At 54.1% G+C, this 15,748-nt stretch overlaps 6 protein-coding genes across 6 annotated transcripts; 2 read left to right on the forward strand and 4 right to left on the reverse strand.

The window, feature by feature from the left end:
* Positions 1-390: 390 nt before the first annotated feature.
* Positions 391-1,528, reverse strand: PUNSTDRAFT_47000 (uncharacterized protein; the record flags this gene model as incomplete). Its single annotated transcript, XM_007387497.1, has 2 exons — positions 391-1,058; positions 1,123-1,528. The coding sequence occupies 2 exons, from the start codon at positions 1,526-1,528 to the stop codon at positions 391-393; spliced, it is 1,074 nt and encodes a 357-aa protein (XP_007387559.1).
* Positions 1,529-3,944: 2,416 nt separating this feature from the next.
* On the forward strand, positions 3,945-6,335 carry PUNSTDRAFT_92032 (uncharacterized protein). The gene is made up of 6 exons (XM_007387498.1): positions 3,945-4,246; positions 4,303-4,445; positions 4,500-4,570; positions 4,631-4,934; positions 4,990-5,795; positions 5,855-6,335. The coding sequence occupies exons 1-6, from the start codon at positions 4,110-4,112 to the stop codon at positions 6,248-6,250; spliced, it is 1,857 nt and encodes a 618-aa protein (XP_007387560.1). The 5' UTR covers positions 3,945-4,109; the 3' UTR covers positions 6,251-6,335.
* On the reverse strand, positions 6,335-8,578 carry PUNSTDRAFT_146054 (uncharacterized protein). Its single transcript, XM_007387499.1, has 9 exons — positions 8,453-8,578; positions 8,063-8,383; positions 7,892-7,998; positions 7,597-7,840; positions 7,443-7,545; positions 7,330-7,387; positions 7,100-7,272; positions 6,732-7,049; positions 6,335-6,672 (listed from the first exon to the last, which is right to left on the reverse strand). The coding sequence occupies exons 1-9, from the start codon at positions 8,509-8,511 to the stop codon at positions 6,454-6,456; spliced, it is 1,602 nt and encodes a 533-aa protein (XP_007387561.1). The 5' UTR covers positions 8,512-8,578; the 3' UTR covers positions 6,335-6,453.
* A 157-nt stretch (positions 8,579-8,735) lies between these two features.
* PUNSTDRAFT_107450 (elongation factor 1-gamma) lies at positions 8,736-10,591 on the forward strand. Its single transcript, XM_007387500.1, has 6 exons — positions 8,736-8,835; positions 8,890-8,964; positions 9,027-9,123; positions 9,310-9,985; positions 10,048-10,402; positions 10,458-10,591. Exons 1-6 carry the CDS (start codon positions 8,782-8,784, stop codon positions 10,464-10,466), a joined length of 1,266 nt encoding a protein of 421 aa, XP_007387562.1. The 5' UTR covers positions 8,736-8,781; the 3' UTR covers positions 10,467-10,591.
* A 749-nt stretch (positions 10,592-11,340) lies between these two features.
* PUNSTDRAFT_137842 (EF1G-domain-containing protein) lies at positions 11,341-12,982 on the reverse strand (the record flags this gene model as incomplete). Its single annotated transcript, XM_007387501.1, has 5 exons — positions 11,341-11,761; positions 11,821-12,502; positions 12,630-12,726; positions 12,792-12,899; positions 12,929-12,982. 5 exons carry the CDS (start codon positions 12,980-12,982, stop codon positions 11,341-11,343), a joined length of 1,362 nt encoding a protein of 453 aa, XP_007387563.1.
* Positions 12,983-13,344: 362 nt separating this feature from the next.
* PUNSTDRAFT_137843 (EF1G-domain-containing protein) lies at positions 13,345-14,677 on the reverse strand (the record flags this gene model as incomplete). Its single annotated transcript, XM_007387502.1, has 5 exons — positions 13,345-13,353; positions 13,409-13,480; positions 13,537-13,759; positions 13,825-14,500; positions 14,614-14,677. The coding sequence occupies 5 exons, from the start codon at positions 14,675-14,677 to the stop codon at positions 13,345-13,347; spliced, it is 1,044 nt and encodes a 347-aa protein (XP_007387564.1).
* Between the last annotated feature and the right edge of the window lie 1,071 nt (positions 14,678-15,748).

A 15,748-nucleotide genomic window follows, 5' to 3' on the forward strand; every position in this document is an offset into this window, starting at 1 on the left:
GCGCGGAGAGAAGCGTACGTCCACTAACTGTCACGACGTTTGCAGTCATTCGACGCATACGAAGCTACAGAACTGGATATACAGATCAGATAGCTATTCACCAGGGTAGAAGCGCACGGGAGCCCACTCACACAGAAAAGCATACAAGAATGCAAGATAAAGCGCAGCAAGTGTTGAAAGCGTCTAAGCATACAGAGCAGTGTAGACAAGTCGTTATATGACTCAGAAAGCGATGGATGACGTGGTTATGGAACAGACAGCAACGGATGAGCAAGGGCGGAAAGCATGAAAACAATCGATCTAGGTTTATTTGGCCGAGGTCGTAACGGAAGCGCTATTTGACCGTGAGCTTTCCGAAATATATATCGGAGATCGGCCAACGTACGTTGACTAACGCCACCTAATTAGAGGTGTAGGGCTCCTCTCTTCCTTGATCCACGTGATGGAAAGCTGGGAGTGATCGTAAGGTTGGTAGATCGTCTTCAACTGGAACAAGCAAGGCCTGGCAGGCATCTCCCTCATCTCCCTGTCGTCGATGTCCTCCTTTTTGAGCCTCCTTCTGGGACCTTGAACCTGAGCATCGACGAAAGTATCGCTGGCAGCGCGCCGGAATGTGACCTGTTTGTTCTCCGCTGGGAGGTCGCTGAATGCCCTTCGCTTCTTCCCTTGCTCCGTACGCTGGCGCGGCATACGAGCATAGGACGCGAAGCCTCTCAGAAGCGAGTCCAAAAAGGAAGGGAGCCGGTCGAATGAATCAGGGCAGTAAAGATAGGCAACGTAGACGCGAATAGGCCGCTGCGGCGAGGGCATCCGCGGGATATCGATGACTGGAGGAGCGATTTCATCTTCGTCGAAGGCGGAGCTGAACTTCAATCTCTCAAAGAACCCCTGACCCAAATCCCAGTGCCAACGCTGAGCTAGGGACGCCCTTTCTACAGGATCTTCCACGAAAAGAAACGTAGTCATCCATGGGAGCTTCACGCCGTCCTCCTCTATGATAAAACCACCATCGCCGACTTGGCGATAGATCAGTCCGGCTTGCTGAACCTTCGCAAGGACTATCAAAGGCCTTCTGAGCTGGCATGTTTTATTTGATTACAAAGAACAGAGTATTGGACGCACCTTCGAATACAGCAGAGCGATCGTAATAGGTCGGCACCCTGCCACGTAAAACGTCCGTCATGATTCCTACAACGTGCTTGCCCCGCACAACATGTCCGAGTACGTTGGCAGTCACGTTGAGCCCTCGAAGTGCGTGATAGGCTCGTGTGATGGTCTCCAGATTTTTGATGCCCAGATCGGTACAAGCCATCCAAAGCTTAACCTCTCGACCTTCCCACAAGCCCTTCCGGATCTCTGGGTATCGCCCGTCCCAGCCAGTGATCTCAATTTCGTCTTCATCCACCAACGGTGCAAAGATGGGGCAAGACGAACGTCTCGTGATAAGGTCGCAGTACTCCAGCCGCCAGTAACCATTCTCCCGCAGAAGGTAGGCTCCGGTCCGAGTGAAATCGATAGAATCGAGCATGGTCTGAACGATTTCGACCCGGAAGATGTGTTCTAGATTGTACGCCGCGTCACCTTCTTCTGGCTCGTGTTGATATATCACTGTGATAACTTGGCCCTTGCTATAGAGCGAGACGCCCCTCTGGTTAGGATCCCCCCTACGCGATTGTCTGAACGAGCGTTGGATACAAGGGGGAGCCCAGAGACGCACCACCCTAAGCCAAAAGGCTGGCCAACCCACTTTACGACATAATCGTAACCATTCGGTCGCCGAGCGGGAGCCATAGACTCTGAATGCTGTCCGGAAAGGGAATCCAATGGACCCACGACGCACAGGACGGTCGGGGTACGCGCAGGGACGGACAGCGTGATGTAAGCGTGACACATGCCTGACGAGCGCCTAAGCGTGGTAATTTGCACGGCTTTCGCCCCGGACGCGCCCCGACGCGACTTGACCTGCACCATCCTCCAAATTCAAAGCATATTGGAGCATTCCGTTCTACTGGGCTATGCAATATCCTGATAACGGGACTCTCGGGTGTTTTGGCCACAATGGTCCGCAAAGCATCGGGCATCAATCGCGAATGCGCATCACTGGACTTGCATAGTCGTACGCCATTGCACGTATTTGCTCACTGACAGGCACCCACAATATCATCGTGCGTAACACTGGAACACGTGTAGGGCGGGGATCGCGCTAGATATGTGGACCGACCTGTATAACCCATTTCCATAGGCGGCATATCATCTTTGGAGGGTGCCCCTCGCCACGGCCCCTACAACTGGACACCTCCGCTCTGTACCTTTGGAACAGCACCGTGAGTCTTCCGAGGACTAGCCAGCATAACATGCTGCAATGCAAACAAACACCCCGTTAAAAGGAAAATGAGGCATGTGGTGATCTCTATCCTCGTCCGGTTTTCTCTAATTTTCTCGCTTCGAATCAATGTGCGCCATAGTCCCCGCCGAATGCAATGGGCACGCAGGTTCTGGATATTTTATGGTTGCTCCTTGTTCCTCTCCATGCATCGGCCTTCTTTGTCCCAAGAAGCAGCTGGTCAAGGCGGACGCTAAAGGGCCATGCCTCGTCTGCGGCTTACGCCGTCCTTAAACGCCTTTATGCTATTCCGTTGAGTACGATACCGCTACCTTCACCATGTTATATCACTCAGTACCGTACACCAGGCTACGATCAACGACCCGATTTATTTAATAGATTTCCGCCCTCATTATCTGGTACCCGGCGGCATATCGTCGCCTGCGCCAAGATAATGATGCACGACGCCATGCACCTCTGTTATTTACCGTTTTCGACGATTATTACTTCATTACAACAAGCAAGCTACTACAGGACGGACCTGAAGCCTGAGGTCCCCATGATACCTCCGTCGAGCCGCCGAAACCTTGCGACTGGATTAACCATCGCCCATGTCTCAGTATATTCCCGGAAGAGGCCTACTCACCCTTCTAATTTCTTCGTGAGCTTCCCAACGAATCTCTTCTCCCCACGACTGACAATTCAATAACCAGGCTCATGTGCTACCGCCTTCCTAACCTGTCCATTCACAATGCCTACGTGTAGCGATCTCCTCGGACGATCATGCAGGACAGCTACTTCAACGCGCTTTCTTTGCGATTGGCCCCTGGTGCATTCCGCAGTACGAAGGTTGCAATACTCGCCAGTCAGGACACGGAACGTTGTCCGTTGTATGTTATTCCATTGTGCGCGATTTTGTTTCATCCACTGCATTGCTGTACGGACTCAGATCCTAGTCACCTATTGTATCATGTTCATTGCGCTCTAGTAGCATACCCACCGCATAGATCCCTACTCGCTGTATAGTCTGACTCAATCCTAATCTTATCTTGATCCGTTGCATGAAACATGTTTCCGAATCGCGTTGCTTTAGCTAGCGGGAAGCATGACGAACAAGAGAGGCACAGCTGCTGCGATAGTTCGATGCAGGCATATGCTACATTGGCCGCGACGCTATATATGCGGAGTCCGGTATAACGGGTTTAGAAACACGCGGCACGACATGGAGTATATTGCTATATCAGCAGATACAACGCAATCACCCTGTCATCAACCATATGTAGATGCTGGCAATGAGTTCAATCAACAGGATTTTGGTCCGTCCGGTCCGAACTGTGGAGTACTTATCCCCAATCAAATGCCTAAATCTGTAAAGTGTTGGGGAGTCAGACCGCGGACGCACATTGCTTGCTCTTCGGGAGACTGCATGTATGGAATAAGTCACTCGAGCTCACCGTTTCGCCTTGATATTGGGTTTCGCCGAGGAAGAAGAAGAAGGTTCTCACGGTCAGAAACCCTATCATAATCGGAAAGTGATGCTATCACTGCGCTAAAGGCCCGTTCCATGGACGGCTCTGGCTCTCCTCTCATCCTCCTCGTTCAATCTACTCGTCGGAGAAGGCCGTACCTCCTCCAGTGACCAACAGTGGCTCAACTTCTCACTGGATCCCTGGATCGTCCGCCATCCCGACAGATGGGATAGGCCTGTGACTGTCGGCCCTCACGCGCGTCCCTTCCCACCTGCACACCGGAAGACATAACGGCGGGCTCTTAGTCTCACGAACGGATGTTGCGCTCCATGTCCACCCCAGCACCCCAAGATGAGCTCACGACGACCGCCTTGCGCGCCCTCAAGACAGTATCCGCCACCAGCAAGGCGCACTTTCTGCTCGAAACCGCGCTGGCTTTGATCAACCAGGGGCAGTGAGTGCGGTCGCGTGCGGATGGCAGTGCGAATGCGGTCTGACGGAAGGTTGCAGATACGGAGCCGAGGTGGAGAACTATCTAGAGGTCTATCTACGCACGCCGGGCCTTACCAACGATGAGCTCGTGCGTGCCCTGCTAGCGAGGGCGAAGGCCCGACGAACAGCCGGAGAGGGCCTCCTGAGCAAAGCTGAGCAAGGCGCGTGGGAACAGCACTATGCGCAGTAATGGGCTAGTCTAATGGATTGCATAGACCTCCTCACTGTTTCCAAGTTGGACCCTTCGAACAAAGAAATTCGACGATTCGTTCGAAGCGAGCAGCTGGTAAGCCGGTCACTGGTCATCGTGTTTCTTCGCAACTTCACGAACCGACGTCTTGCTTAGATACACTTCGCGGACTCACCTGCCTCGCATCGTGCACCACCCGAAGTATGGGACCGTATTGCATCGTATATACCTCGCTTCCATCTCCGTACTTGGCTCTTCGTTTCCGCATTCCACCGTAACATCGCGCTGCGCATCATATTCCACACTGTGGACCTCTATTTCGGTGAAGATCAAGATAACCTCAACCGGTCTCTGGACATCTTCGACCGTGTTAAGGACGATAAGAGCTTTGCGAACCGCATCAAGGTTTTAAGGTTGCATTGGGCTTGCGAACAAGGCGATATGTTGGACCTGATGATACGTGAGTCGCTATCTCATGTAGTCGTAGTTGTGAGGCTAATCGTTCATTTTAACAGGAATATTTCGTACGACGCTTCCCGAGTTCAAAGCCCTGCGCTCGTTCGAATGGATTGGCTATCCCGAGGTCGGAAAGGACTTGGTCCAAGTGCTTCTTGCTTCCCATTCGCACTTGGAAGCCCTCGGCCTCATCGGATGGCATTTCGACGCCGAGGGCGTCTCCGCTTTCAGCGGACTCCGCAAGTTCACGCTTCGTGCGGAGGACGATGACGGTTGGGCTGATATGGGCGAGATCCGGACGGTCCTCGATGTCAACGAGCACACCCTGAGGCACCTGTGCTTAGGCGCTTACCTTGCCCGGGACCATTCGTGGGACTCGGCCTTTCAGAGCACCACGATCCAGAACCTCACCCACCTAGACCTGGTAGACACGAGGATCAGCCACATCGTGCTCGCGCGCATCGCGCACGCTCACAACCTCCAGTCATTAACATTACACGGGACGTTCGAGGAACCGAGAAGCGCGTCGGTCGTTTTCGGCAGTGACCACCTCATCGAGGGCAGGCACACCTTCCTTCCGCACCTGCAGGCGTTCAGGTTTGTCCTGGTCGGGCACGACGACGAGTTCGGCCTCTGGCAGAATGTCGCGCAGTTCATCAAGCATCGGAGGAAACTGCGCCGTCTGGACCTGGGTAACTGTCCCTGGGAGCTCGTGTCGGAAGTGCTCCCGGGCTTAGTAGGCCTGCGCGTGCTTCGTGTTCGCATCGCGAACCTTACGCAAGTTGTGGTGCAAAATTTAGTGCAACGATTACCCAAGGAAATGGTCGCCATACACTTGGCTACTGTGGCATGCGACCAGACACTCGTACGCGTTTTGTCACACTCACCATTGGTTCCCGTTGGTCTCACGTTTACGTCGTTCAGGATCACTACGCTTCTCTCTTTGCCCCGTTTCATACGCTGTCGCTCTTACACCTCCACAAGGCGAACAAGAAGCGCCCCCAGCTGTCGCACATGTCGGAGAAAGAGTACCACGTCCAGTCGCAGCTCTGGCATACGTGTTTGCAGCAGATCGCAGTTTCGGTTCCCTCTCTCGACTTCGTGGGATGGCACGGCGAGCATTGGGTGATCGTGCGAGGCACGAGCGCTGGAGAAAAGAGTGAAGAGAGCGAGATCTGCAAGAACGTCGAACTCAAGGAGTTGCCCGCGCGGAAGAGGCTGGATTGCGGGACAGGTGTGGATCTGGGTAGCGAGGATGCTGCGTGGCTGGAGAGGAAGGACGTGCCGATGGATTACGAGATGCCTGGACTGGAGGCATAAACAGATCCGTTCTCCATATTGCTTGAGTCTTGTGACGAACTGTGTCCTGTCCCAGCTCAGTAAAACATGAAGCTTCGATGAGCCCTATACATGACTTCGGTCTAGTTTATTATACATGTAGCCCGCTGAGTAAGGTCGGTCCGCGTGGCCAAAGAGAGATAGTATACAATGTCCACTGCATCGTCACCACTAAACCCCCCTGCTTAATCTGCACCGTTGACCTTCTCGTCCAGCCATCGCGCAACTCCGCTCCCCAGGGCGCTAAGCACGAAGGACCAGTCGAACAAGGCACCGAAGACTTGGAACTCCGGAATAGTGGAGAAAACGTTGAAATCCCGCGCCGGTGCGCTTGCTTGCGGTTGAGTTGCCGGAGGTGGGAACGACGTCCGCATCTGCACAATTGTCGCGAGGAGGTAGATGCCCTAATCGGCACATCGGCATGGACAATCGACGATGCGAGGCTGCTAGGCGACAGACTCACCATGACCTGAGCCAACATAAGCACCATGAAGGATGTGCCCATGCTTCGGATTTGGCTGGCCGATCCCGCCTTGGTGCCGCTCGAGCTAATCATCCGCAGAGTACGCACGACGCCACGCAGTACCAGCCGGATGCTGCTGATAATCATGAATCCCACGAGGACGAGGCTGATCTGCCGCGAGATCGCAGTCGCAGAGTCCATGCTGATGTTCTTGGTGAAGGGTAAGACGGAGATTGCCGCGTGGAGAAGGCGGGCAGTGACGTCTGTCGAGGACGAAGACGAGCGCGTGCGGATAGGAAGGAGAACGTTCACAAGGCACTAGAGAAGCGGATCAGGGGTGTTGAGTGAGACGGCTGTGTGATGCGTACAGAGATGGTCCGGTAGATACAGTAGATGACGAACGCACGCCCGCCCCAGCCAAACAGGCGTCCAGTGATCGTGTTGGAGAATGCAGCGTCTACTCGACGTTGTCGTAGCTGATCGAGGTTTCTTGACATTTGATGCTCGAGCGTCTCGAGCCCTCGCATCTCCATCGTCATTTCTATCATTGTATCGTTCGTTCAGTTCGTGAGAGTTGACACCGAACAAGAACACTAACTGTCATCACCGCGTAGTGTAGGCACTACGCGAGATAGCCAACTGGATTCCGACTGCGGCTGTAGGATAGACAGCTGTCAGGGAACGCACGCGGGGAGAGTAAATATTGCTCACCTCCTCCGTCCTGGCTTTATCTGCCCTGCGTTGTGCCAGGTCGTCGCGGATACGTTCCAGAGCACTCGTTGCTGCCTTGACATCCTCCTCAGTCGGAGTATCCCTACATCAGCAGTTAGTCAGTATGCAGATAATCCAGTCTCGCGGGACATACCTCTTCACACGGGCAAGCGCGGGGAGGAACGCCCATGCGTTGCTGGTGGCACCAAAACCAGACAGTAAGCCAAGGATGACGGTCCCGAGAACAACAAGGCGGGCCAGAGCGGTCGTGAGGAACTCGCTGGTTGAGATACTAAGAGTCTCCGGGAGGGGGATATAAGAGAGGAGGAAGAGGCAGACAATGACGGGTGTGAAGGCTAAACCGATACGGCTGGGCGTTGGCCGCTTGCGTTGGGCGTCTATCATCGCAGGATCAGCGGAGGAGCATAGTGCTCGTGATTTAAGCGTACCAGACGAGGAGCGTGTCATTAAAGACAGGCTGAGGGATAGAGGTGCGAAGACCAGGATGTTTAGGAGAAGTACGAGGAGAGATATACGCCAGTTGACGAGTCTTGTCCTATTCCAGATTTGAATCAGAGACGAGCCTAATATATCTCGGGTAAACAAGCATGTGGACATACCTCGCATCCATAAACTCGATCCCTTGCATCATGAGCAAAGCGAACAGCGTGCAGCTCTCAGAAAAGCTGGCAGCAAAACATCCTCGCGCAAGCTTTGAGTGTAGCGGCCGAGAGCGACTTCCAAGGAACGATCTTGAGTCTCTTGTGGTGGACAAAGGTTGTGGGAGGCTGTCGAGTTCTAAATCGAGCATGGAGGTGCTGGCCATGGGTGAATGGGCATGTTCCCCCGGCTTCGAGTCCGGCGACTCTGAAGCCATGCCTCGCAGGTCATGCTCTAAGCTTCGTAGTAGAACATGCCGACATACGAGAAACAGCGGTATCCTGTATCATATTGCGATGATGCCTCGAAGGTCAGCTTGCGCAACCGTTCCACGAATGACGCGACCGAACCTCAGTGTGAAAGTGAGCAGACTAGTCTGCCAGGCGACTGTTGTCAGCGCTTGAGCCATTATGAGACAATGACAAGTATGCAAGATTGTCGAGCCGTTGAAGTCGGTGGAAGGTCCGATTGTGAAGGTCACTTCCAAGTCATGGAGAGCAATGCAATGAGCGGGCTGTGCGGGGTGCGGAAGCACGCTTTGATCTCCGACACTCCGACAAGCCCCTGTTGCAATCTGGCGAAAGTGTCTAATCGGTGATAATCCAAAATTTGTGGATACGGAGTCATCTGTCCTTCATCATTCTCTCTCCTCCGTCTCTCGTCTCTTTCATTTCTTACGATGGCACCTATAGGAAAGCTTTGGGGACCTCCCGGTCACGCTCTGGCCAAGCGTGTATGTGGTCGGACTGGACATTTCGTTGGTTCTGATCGAGACGGGCGTCTGTAGGTGCGAGCAGTTGCCGCGTTCGCTGGCCTCGAGTACGAAACTCCCGAGTATGTTCATTTCCAAACAAACCTGACGGTACGTACGTTTTGGATGTTTGAAATTGATTGCTTGATCAATCGTGTTGATCCCTGTGATAGCCTGAATTCAAGTCGAAGTTCCCGTTGGGGAAGATTCCCGCTTGGGAGGGTAACGATGGTGTCTTGCTGTCCGAAACAACTGCGATCGCAAGGTATTGTGAGTATCAGCATGATTACTTGAGATCCCTGGCTTTGCCCACACTGCAAGATGAAATATATTCTCTTTCAGTTATCCCTGTCTTAATGATCATGGATCACTATGTCGAGATTTACCCTTCTGATCTTCTGTTCCATCCCATTTTTTGCGTGTCTCTCGTGAATGGGTCTGATCATCGATTTCCAGTCGCCTATCTCGCTCCGAACTCTGGCCTGCTCGGCACCGACGCCAAGTCCGAGGCTCTCGTGGAGCAATGGGTCTCCCTCGCGGACAAGGAGATTCAGAGCCGCAACGGCCTGATTTTCCAGATCTGCACCGGCAAGATCGTGCCCTATAACAAGCCCATCCACACCCACTTCGTCGAGGAGCAGCTCCGCGCGTTCGACGTCGTCGAGAAGCACCTCGCCACCCGCACCTTCCTCGTTGGCGAGCGGATCACCCTCGCCGACATCACTCTCGCTTCCGCGACCGCCACCGCGATCTACGTCACCCTCGATGCTCCAACGCGCGCCAAATACCCCAACACCATTCGCCACCTCGAGACGGTCGCGTACAACCCCAAGCTCGCGTCCACATTCGGCGAGCTGAAGTACGCGGAGAAGGCTATGCAGTACGTGGCCCCGCCGAAGGAGAAGAAGGAGCCCAAGCCTCAGGCGGAGCCGAAGCCTAAGGCTGAAAAGAAGAAGAAGGAAGCCGAGGAGGAGGAGGAGGATGACGATTTGGTGCCGAAGGAGGAGCCCAAGGCGAAGAACCCGCTCGACCTCCTCCCCAAATCTTCCTTCAACCTCGAGGACTGGAAGCGCGCTTACTCCAACAAAGACACTCGCGGCCCCGGCGGTTCGCTTGAGTGGTTCTACGAGCAGTACGCGTCTTCCATCTACATCTACGATCGCCTGAACTGAGCTTATCGCGCTTCCTGCAAAGTTTCGACCCGGAGGGTTTCTCCATCTGGCGTGTCGACTTCAAGTACAACGAAGAGCTCACCCAGACCTTCATGTCCTCCAACCAGATCGGCGGCTTCTTCAACCGCCTCGAGGCGTCCCGCAAGTACCTCTTCGGCTCCATGGGTGTGCTTGGCAAGACGAACGACTCGATCATCACCGGCGTGCTCATCGCTCGCGGGAAGGACATCAAGCCGGTCGTGGACGTCGCTCCCGACTGGGAGAGCTATGCGTACGCGCCGATCGACCTTTCCGACGCGTCGCAGAAGGCTTTCTTCGAGGGCGCGTTGGCCTGGGACTTGGAGGTTGACGGTAAGGCGTGGGTCGATGGTAAGAACGTGAGTTTCCTAATCGCTCAGTCGCTCGGGCGCATTACTGATAGACGCCGCGCAGTTCAAGTAAGGTTTTGCCGGGGGTGTATCAGAAAACTTTCGGAAGTCTCCTGTTGTTGTACACTGTCCATCGATGCTGTGTATTGCTGTAGCATGTTATCAGACGATATTGATTGTGCCCACACAACAATCGCCGTCCCATGAGGTTCACATTGGATCTGGTGACCGTGGGAGTGTAGTTCTTACTCACATCATAAGCTCGGATGACCGTAAGAGAACTATCCCATTAGACAATTTCTATCCTGATCAATATTATTTCAAATGGTCTATTGACTGGGCTTCTAAAGGAGCAAATAGGCATGGTATGGATACAGGCATTTGTGCGCTATGCGCCTAACATGAGAGTAAAATCGACAATAAACACGACAACGATGCAGACGAGGCAGAGCCGCCGACGTGAACAAATCTAGTATCATTGTGACCTGCATATTCACTAGACATGCGGTCCAGTGACAAGGTAAGAGTCAAACGTGGTATTGTTGTGGGGGCGGGCGAGTGGATGATCCTTAGACTTGCTAGCCTCACTGACGGTGATCAAGTGTTATCGGGAATGTCACATGCCATGTTTGCGACCCATACAGGACGTACTAGTCGGCTAGCTCTGTTGCAGTGGCCCAATCACAGTTCTTACAGTGAGTGATGCCGCGAGGTAGACATCCAAGAAACTCACGTCTTTTCGGCGCGGCATGTCAGGCGCAGTACTCAGGAATCATTCATCCAATTCCTCCGATAACCGGTTCAATTTTGCCGTCATCAACGAGCACTGATGAACGCGGTACAAGAGAGAATCCAGAAGCGGACCGAGTTCCCCAGGACCGTCATGTAACCAACCGGATAGAGAATAGAAAACCTTCGGCCTCGTCGCCAATGAGCTCAGTACGACCTTATTTGAACTGAATCGGTCCCCCATTAGTGATCGTATCTGAGCTAGAATTGCTCAGGAATCTCACGTTCTTGCCATCAGCCCAAGCCTTCCCGTCGATCTCCAGGTCCCAGGCGAGAGCGCCTTCGAAGAACGCCTTCTGCTTGACGTCCGATAGGTTGATTGGAGTGTAATCGTAGCTCTCCCAATCGGGAGCAACCTCAACGGCGGACTTGATATCCTTGCCGCGGCATACCAAAACGCCGGTTAGGATCGAGTCATTCGTTGCGCCTAGTACGCCCATGGACCCGAAAAGATACTTGCGCGAAGCCTCAAGGCGGTTGAAGAAGCCACCGATCTGGTTGGAGGACATGAAAGTCTGGGTGAGCTCGTCGTTGTACTTGAAGTCGACGCGCCAGACGGAGAAGCCTTCGGGGTCGAAGCTAGCAAAGGCGATGACCCAGGTGAGTTACTGGTTCGAACGATCGGAGAGTAACGTTACTATTCGTAGAACCATTCTAAAGAGCCGCCAGAGCCGCGAGTGTCCTTGTTAGAATAGGCACGCTTCCAATCCTCCAGGTTGAAGGAGGACTTCGGCAGCAAATCTAGAGGGTTCTTCGCCTTTGGCTCCTCCTTAGGAGCCAGATCGTCGTCTTCTTCGTCCTCTTCGACTGCTTTATTCTTCTTCTTCTTCTTCTCGGGCTTCGGATTTGGCTCTCCATGACCTTTCGGCTCCTTCTCCTTCGGTGGCGGCACGTACTCCATTGCCTTCTCCTGGTACGCGATCTCGCCAAAGACGGACTTGATCTTCGGATGGTACACGATCGTCTCCAGGTGACGGATCACGTTCGGATACTTGGCGCGCGCTGCGGAGCCGAGGGTCACATACACGGCAGTAAGGGTGGACATAGCGAGCGATATATCGGCGAGGGTGATGCGCTCCCCAACGAGGAAGGTACGCGTAGCAAGGTGCTTCTCGACGACGTCGAACCCACGGAACTGTTGCGCAACGAAATGAGCGTGGATCGTCTTGTTGTATGGCGCAATGATGCCATGGGTGATCTGGTAAATGGGGAAGTTCATGGCTTGAATTTCTTTCTCGGCGAAGGAGACCCATTGATTGACAAGCGCAGCGGTCCTGGGGTCTGTGGGGAGAAGTCCCGAGTCCGGGGCAAGACTCGCGACTGCAAATATAAAAATCATTAGTCCGTTATTGAAGAAGAGGGCAACGTTTACGGGGGATCGAACAGGCTACAAGGTACTTCGTGGCATAGTCGCGCATGAATACAAAGACCTAGAAGCTGCACTCACGGTATTTCGCAATAGCGGTCGACTCAAACAGCAGGAAACCATCACTACCCTCCCAGGTAGGGATCTTCCCAGCGGGGAACTTTGCGAGGAAATCTGGCTATATACCCGATGATGACGAGCGGTCATCGAGTGATATGAAGAGAACATAAAAGGTTGGCATACCTTTTTGTTGTCGACGTCGTGCACATACAGCGGCCGCTCAATCTCGAGATCAACATAGGCGGCAACGGCAAGACACTTCTCGATTGTGCGTGAAAACTCTTTCCAAATCTGCGAGGACCGATGAGAATGGCACGTACCGGCTTGACCGCCGGAGAACTTTCTGGGCCAAAAAGCTTCCCGAGCGGTGCCATTGTCAGTAACTCAAGACTGCAAGTACGACGTCAGAGGATGAGTCGCAACCAAAGTGACGTCAATCTGATGTCCGTGGTCCGTGGGATTCCGACCACGCGCAAGTGCTGACGCTGTAATGTCGGTGTCAGTATCAGAGGCAGAAAGGCGTTTGATTTTGAAGAGTCGCTTTGTCGCCGCCCACAGCACGGCGTTCTGATTCGAAGATAGCGAGCCAATTTGGTGGTACGCGATGGATAGATGTCCCTAGTAGAGTACATGATGGTGGAGCAAGTGACAACGGCGACAGAGCAATGTGAAATCCTAAATCGTACCCAATGCAACCTTCTAGATCATGTTGAAAGCGTCCTCGTCCTGCCGGATTTTACTTGAACTATGTGGCATCTATCAGCAACGTTTCCGAGCCAAAGAAGACATTTGAAGCTTACATTCTTGCCATCGACCCACGCCTTACCGTCGACTTCCAAGTCCCAAGCCAACGCGCCCTCGAAGAAAGCCTTCTGTGACGCGTCGGAAAGGTCGATCGGCGCGTATGCATCTCCCAGTCGGGAGCCACCTCCACGACGGGTTTGACGTCTTTCCCTCGGCAAACGAGGGCGCCGGTGATGATCGAGTCGTTTGTCTTGCCAAGCACACCCATGGAGCCGAAGAGGTACTTGCGGGACGCCTCGAGACGGTTGAAGAAGCCGCCGATCTGGTTGGAGGACATGAAGGTCTGGGTGAGCTCTTCGTTATATTTCAAGTCGACACGCCAGATGGAGAAGCCCTCCGGATCAAAGCTGTAGAGATAGAAGGCTGCTTAGCGCGGAGAAACACGGTGGTGTCCCCGAGAGAAGACGCATACTGCTCATAAAACCATTCCAGCGAACCACCGGGGCCGCGTGTGTCCTTGTTGGAGTAGGCCCGCTTCCAGTCTTCGAGGTTGAAGGAGGATTTTGGAAGCGAATCAAGCGGGTTCTTCGCCTTGGGCTCCTCCTTCGGCACCAGGTCGTCGTCTTCCTCATCGTCCTCCGCTTCCTTCTTCTTCTTCTCAGCCTTCGGCTTAGGCTCCGCCTGCGGCTTGGACTCCTTCTTTTCCTTCGGCGGGGGAACGTACTGCATCGCCGTCTCGATATAGTTGAGCTCGCCAAAGGCTTCCTTCATCTTCGGGTGGTACGACACCGTCTCGAGGTGGCGGATCACGTTCGGGTACTTGGCGCGCGTCGGCGCGTCGAGCGTGATCCAAACGGCGGTCCCGACCGCGCACGCGAGCGCGATGTCGGCGATCGTGATGCGCTCGCCGACGAGGAAGGTGCGCGTGGCGAGGTGCTTCTCGACGACGTCCAGCGCGCGGAGCTGCACCGACGCGAAGTGCGTGTGGATCCCCTTGTTGTAGGGCGCGATCATGCCCTTGCAGAGCTGGTAGATGGGGTAGTTGGGCGCGGCGATTTCTTTCTCGGAGAAGGAGACCCATTGGTCGACGAGTGCGGCGGACTTGGGGTCCGTGCCGAGGAGGCCCGAGTTGGGGGCGAGAGCAGCCACTAGGGAGGGCGCGTATGCATGGTGAGCCAAGGGTTCATAGCATAGTAGAAGCAAGTGGTGAAGCAAGTGGTGAAGAAAGATGCGAAAGCGGAAGCTTAATCTTAAGCTTAACAAGGTTGCGAAAGGAAGGAGGAGGGAGGTATCTCGTCTTCCGGCTCGGGATGGCGTAATCGCATTAGGATTCGTCCGAAACATCAAGTGTCATATGAACTCGACTTCATCACTTACAATACCTCACGATAGCCGTCGACTTGAACAGTAAAAATCCGTCATTCCCTTCCCAAGCAGGAATCTTCCCGGCTGGAAATTTGGCGAGAAATTCCGGCTACGGCGAGGTTGTCGATCTCGGAAGTCAATTTGGTAGCTTCAATACGACCGTTCGAGGGCTACGCACCTTCTTGTTGTCCACGAAATGCTCGTACTGAGGTCGCCCGATTTCGAGGTCGGCATAAGCGGCGACGGCGAGGCACTGGTGGATATGCGGTGATGGTAGACGGCGCGACAGTCGGATTCGAGTTCAGGCACCCGAGTTGGAGGTGGTTCGAGCCTCGGCGGCGGCGTCTATTGAAGGCCAAGGACCGACGTCGATCTTCAAGCTCTTCAAGCTGACGAAGCACACTGCGCTCATCTTCGTCAAGCAGAACGCCGATTCCTCCATCATCGCTGCGTTCCTGCAGGCTTTAGCTTCGTTCCCTCCAGGGACTGTGCAGACCGCCGTGGTCATATCGCCTTCTGTCACCGACGAGCAGAAGGCCACATCTGCGACGCTGACCGAAGGAGCCGATGTCGTACTGCTGGATAATGCAGGGCACGCGTTCCGCGAGTATGGGGTCGGAGATGATCACAGTCAGGCGCTGGTGCTTGTCCGGCCAGATGGATATGTCGGGGCGTATGTTTACGGAACAGAAGGCCTGAAGAAGTACACGGAAGCGCAGTTCGGAGGCGCTACATACTAGCGTCGCCAAGTCGAGCTGAATGCTCTATGGACGAGAGTTGCGTTTAGACGTATCAACAAGTGGTATCTCACATAGCACTGTCTGTCGGTAGAGGATAATCAGATGATGACCACGAGTGTCACCTCGGTCTGTGTGGTGGACGAGAGACGCGTGAACGCCGCACGATTGACGCGACGACCGGTCTCGACGACTTCGCTGACCCCGAAAGCTGACGCACGTACCGCCTGGTCAATATACTCAACATTAGACGATTCTGAGGAGTCTGAAGGGAACGCCAACGCGGTCGCGAGG

Source organism: Punctularia strigosozonata (assembly GCF_000264995.1).
Source record: "Punctularia strigosozonata HHB-11173 SS5 unplaced genomic scaffold PUNSTscaffold_14, whole genome shotgun sequence".
Classification (NCBI taxonomy): Eukaryota; Fungi; Basidiomycota; class Agaricomycetes; order Corticiales; family Punctulariaceae; genus Punctularia; species Punctularia strigosozonata.

Coding starts and splice junctions, on each gene's coding strand:
- PUNSTDRAFT_92032 (XM_007387498.1), top strand. CDS start 4,110: ATGTTGCGCTCCATGTCCACCCCAGCACCCCAAGATGAGCTCACGACG. Junction 4,247..4,302: donor GCTTTGATCAACCAGGGGCA/GTGAGTGCGGTC, acceptor GGAAGGTTGCAG/ATACGGAGCCGAGGTGGAGA. Junction 4,571..4,630: donor TCGTTCGAAGCGAGCAGCTG/GTAAGCCGGTCA, acceptor CGTCTTGCTTAG/ATACACTTCGCGGACTCACC.
- PUNSTDRAFT_107450 (XM_007387500.1), top strand. CDS start 8,782: ATGGCACCTATAGGAAAGCTTTGGGGACCTCCCGGTCACGCTCTGGCC. Junction 8,836..8,889: donor GTCACGCTCTGGCCAAGCGT/GTATGTGGTCGG, acceptor GGGCGTCTGTAG/GTGCGAGCAGTTGCCGCGTT. Junction 8,965..9,026: donor ATTTCCAAACAAACCTGACG/GTACGTACGTTT, acceptor TCCCTGTGATAG/CCTGAATTCAAGTCGAAGTT.
- PUNSTDRAFT_146054 (XM_007387499.1), bottom strand. CDS start 8,511: ATGGCTCAAGCGCTGACAACAGTCGCCTGGCAGACTAGTCTGCTCACT. Junction 7,546..7,596: donor GCGCTTGCCCGTGTGAAGAG/GTATGTCCCGCG, acceptor CTGCTGATGTAG/GGATACTCCGACTGAGGAGG. Junction 7,388..7,442: donor ATAAAGCCAGGACGGAGGAG/GTGAGCAATATT, acceptor TCTATCCTACAG/CCGCAGTCGGAATCCAGTTG.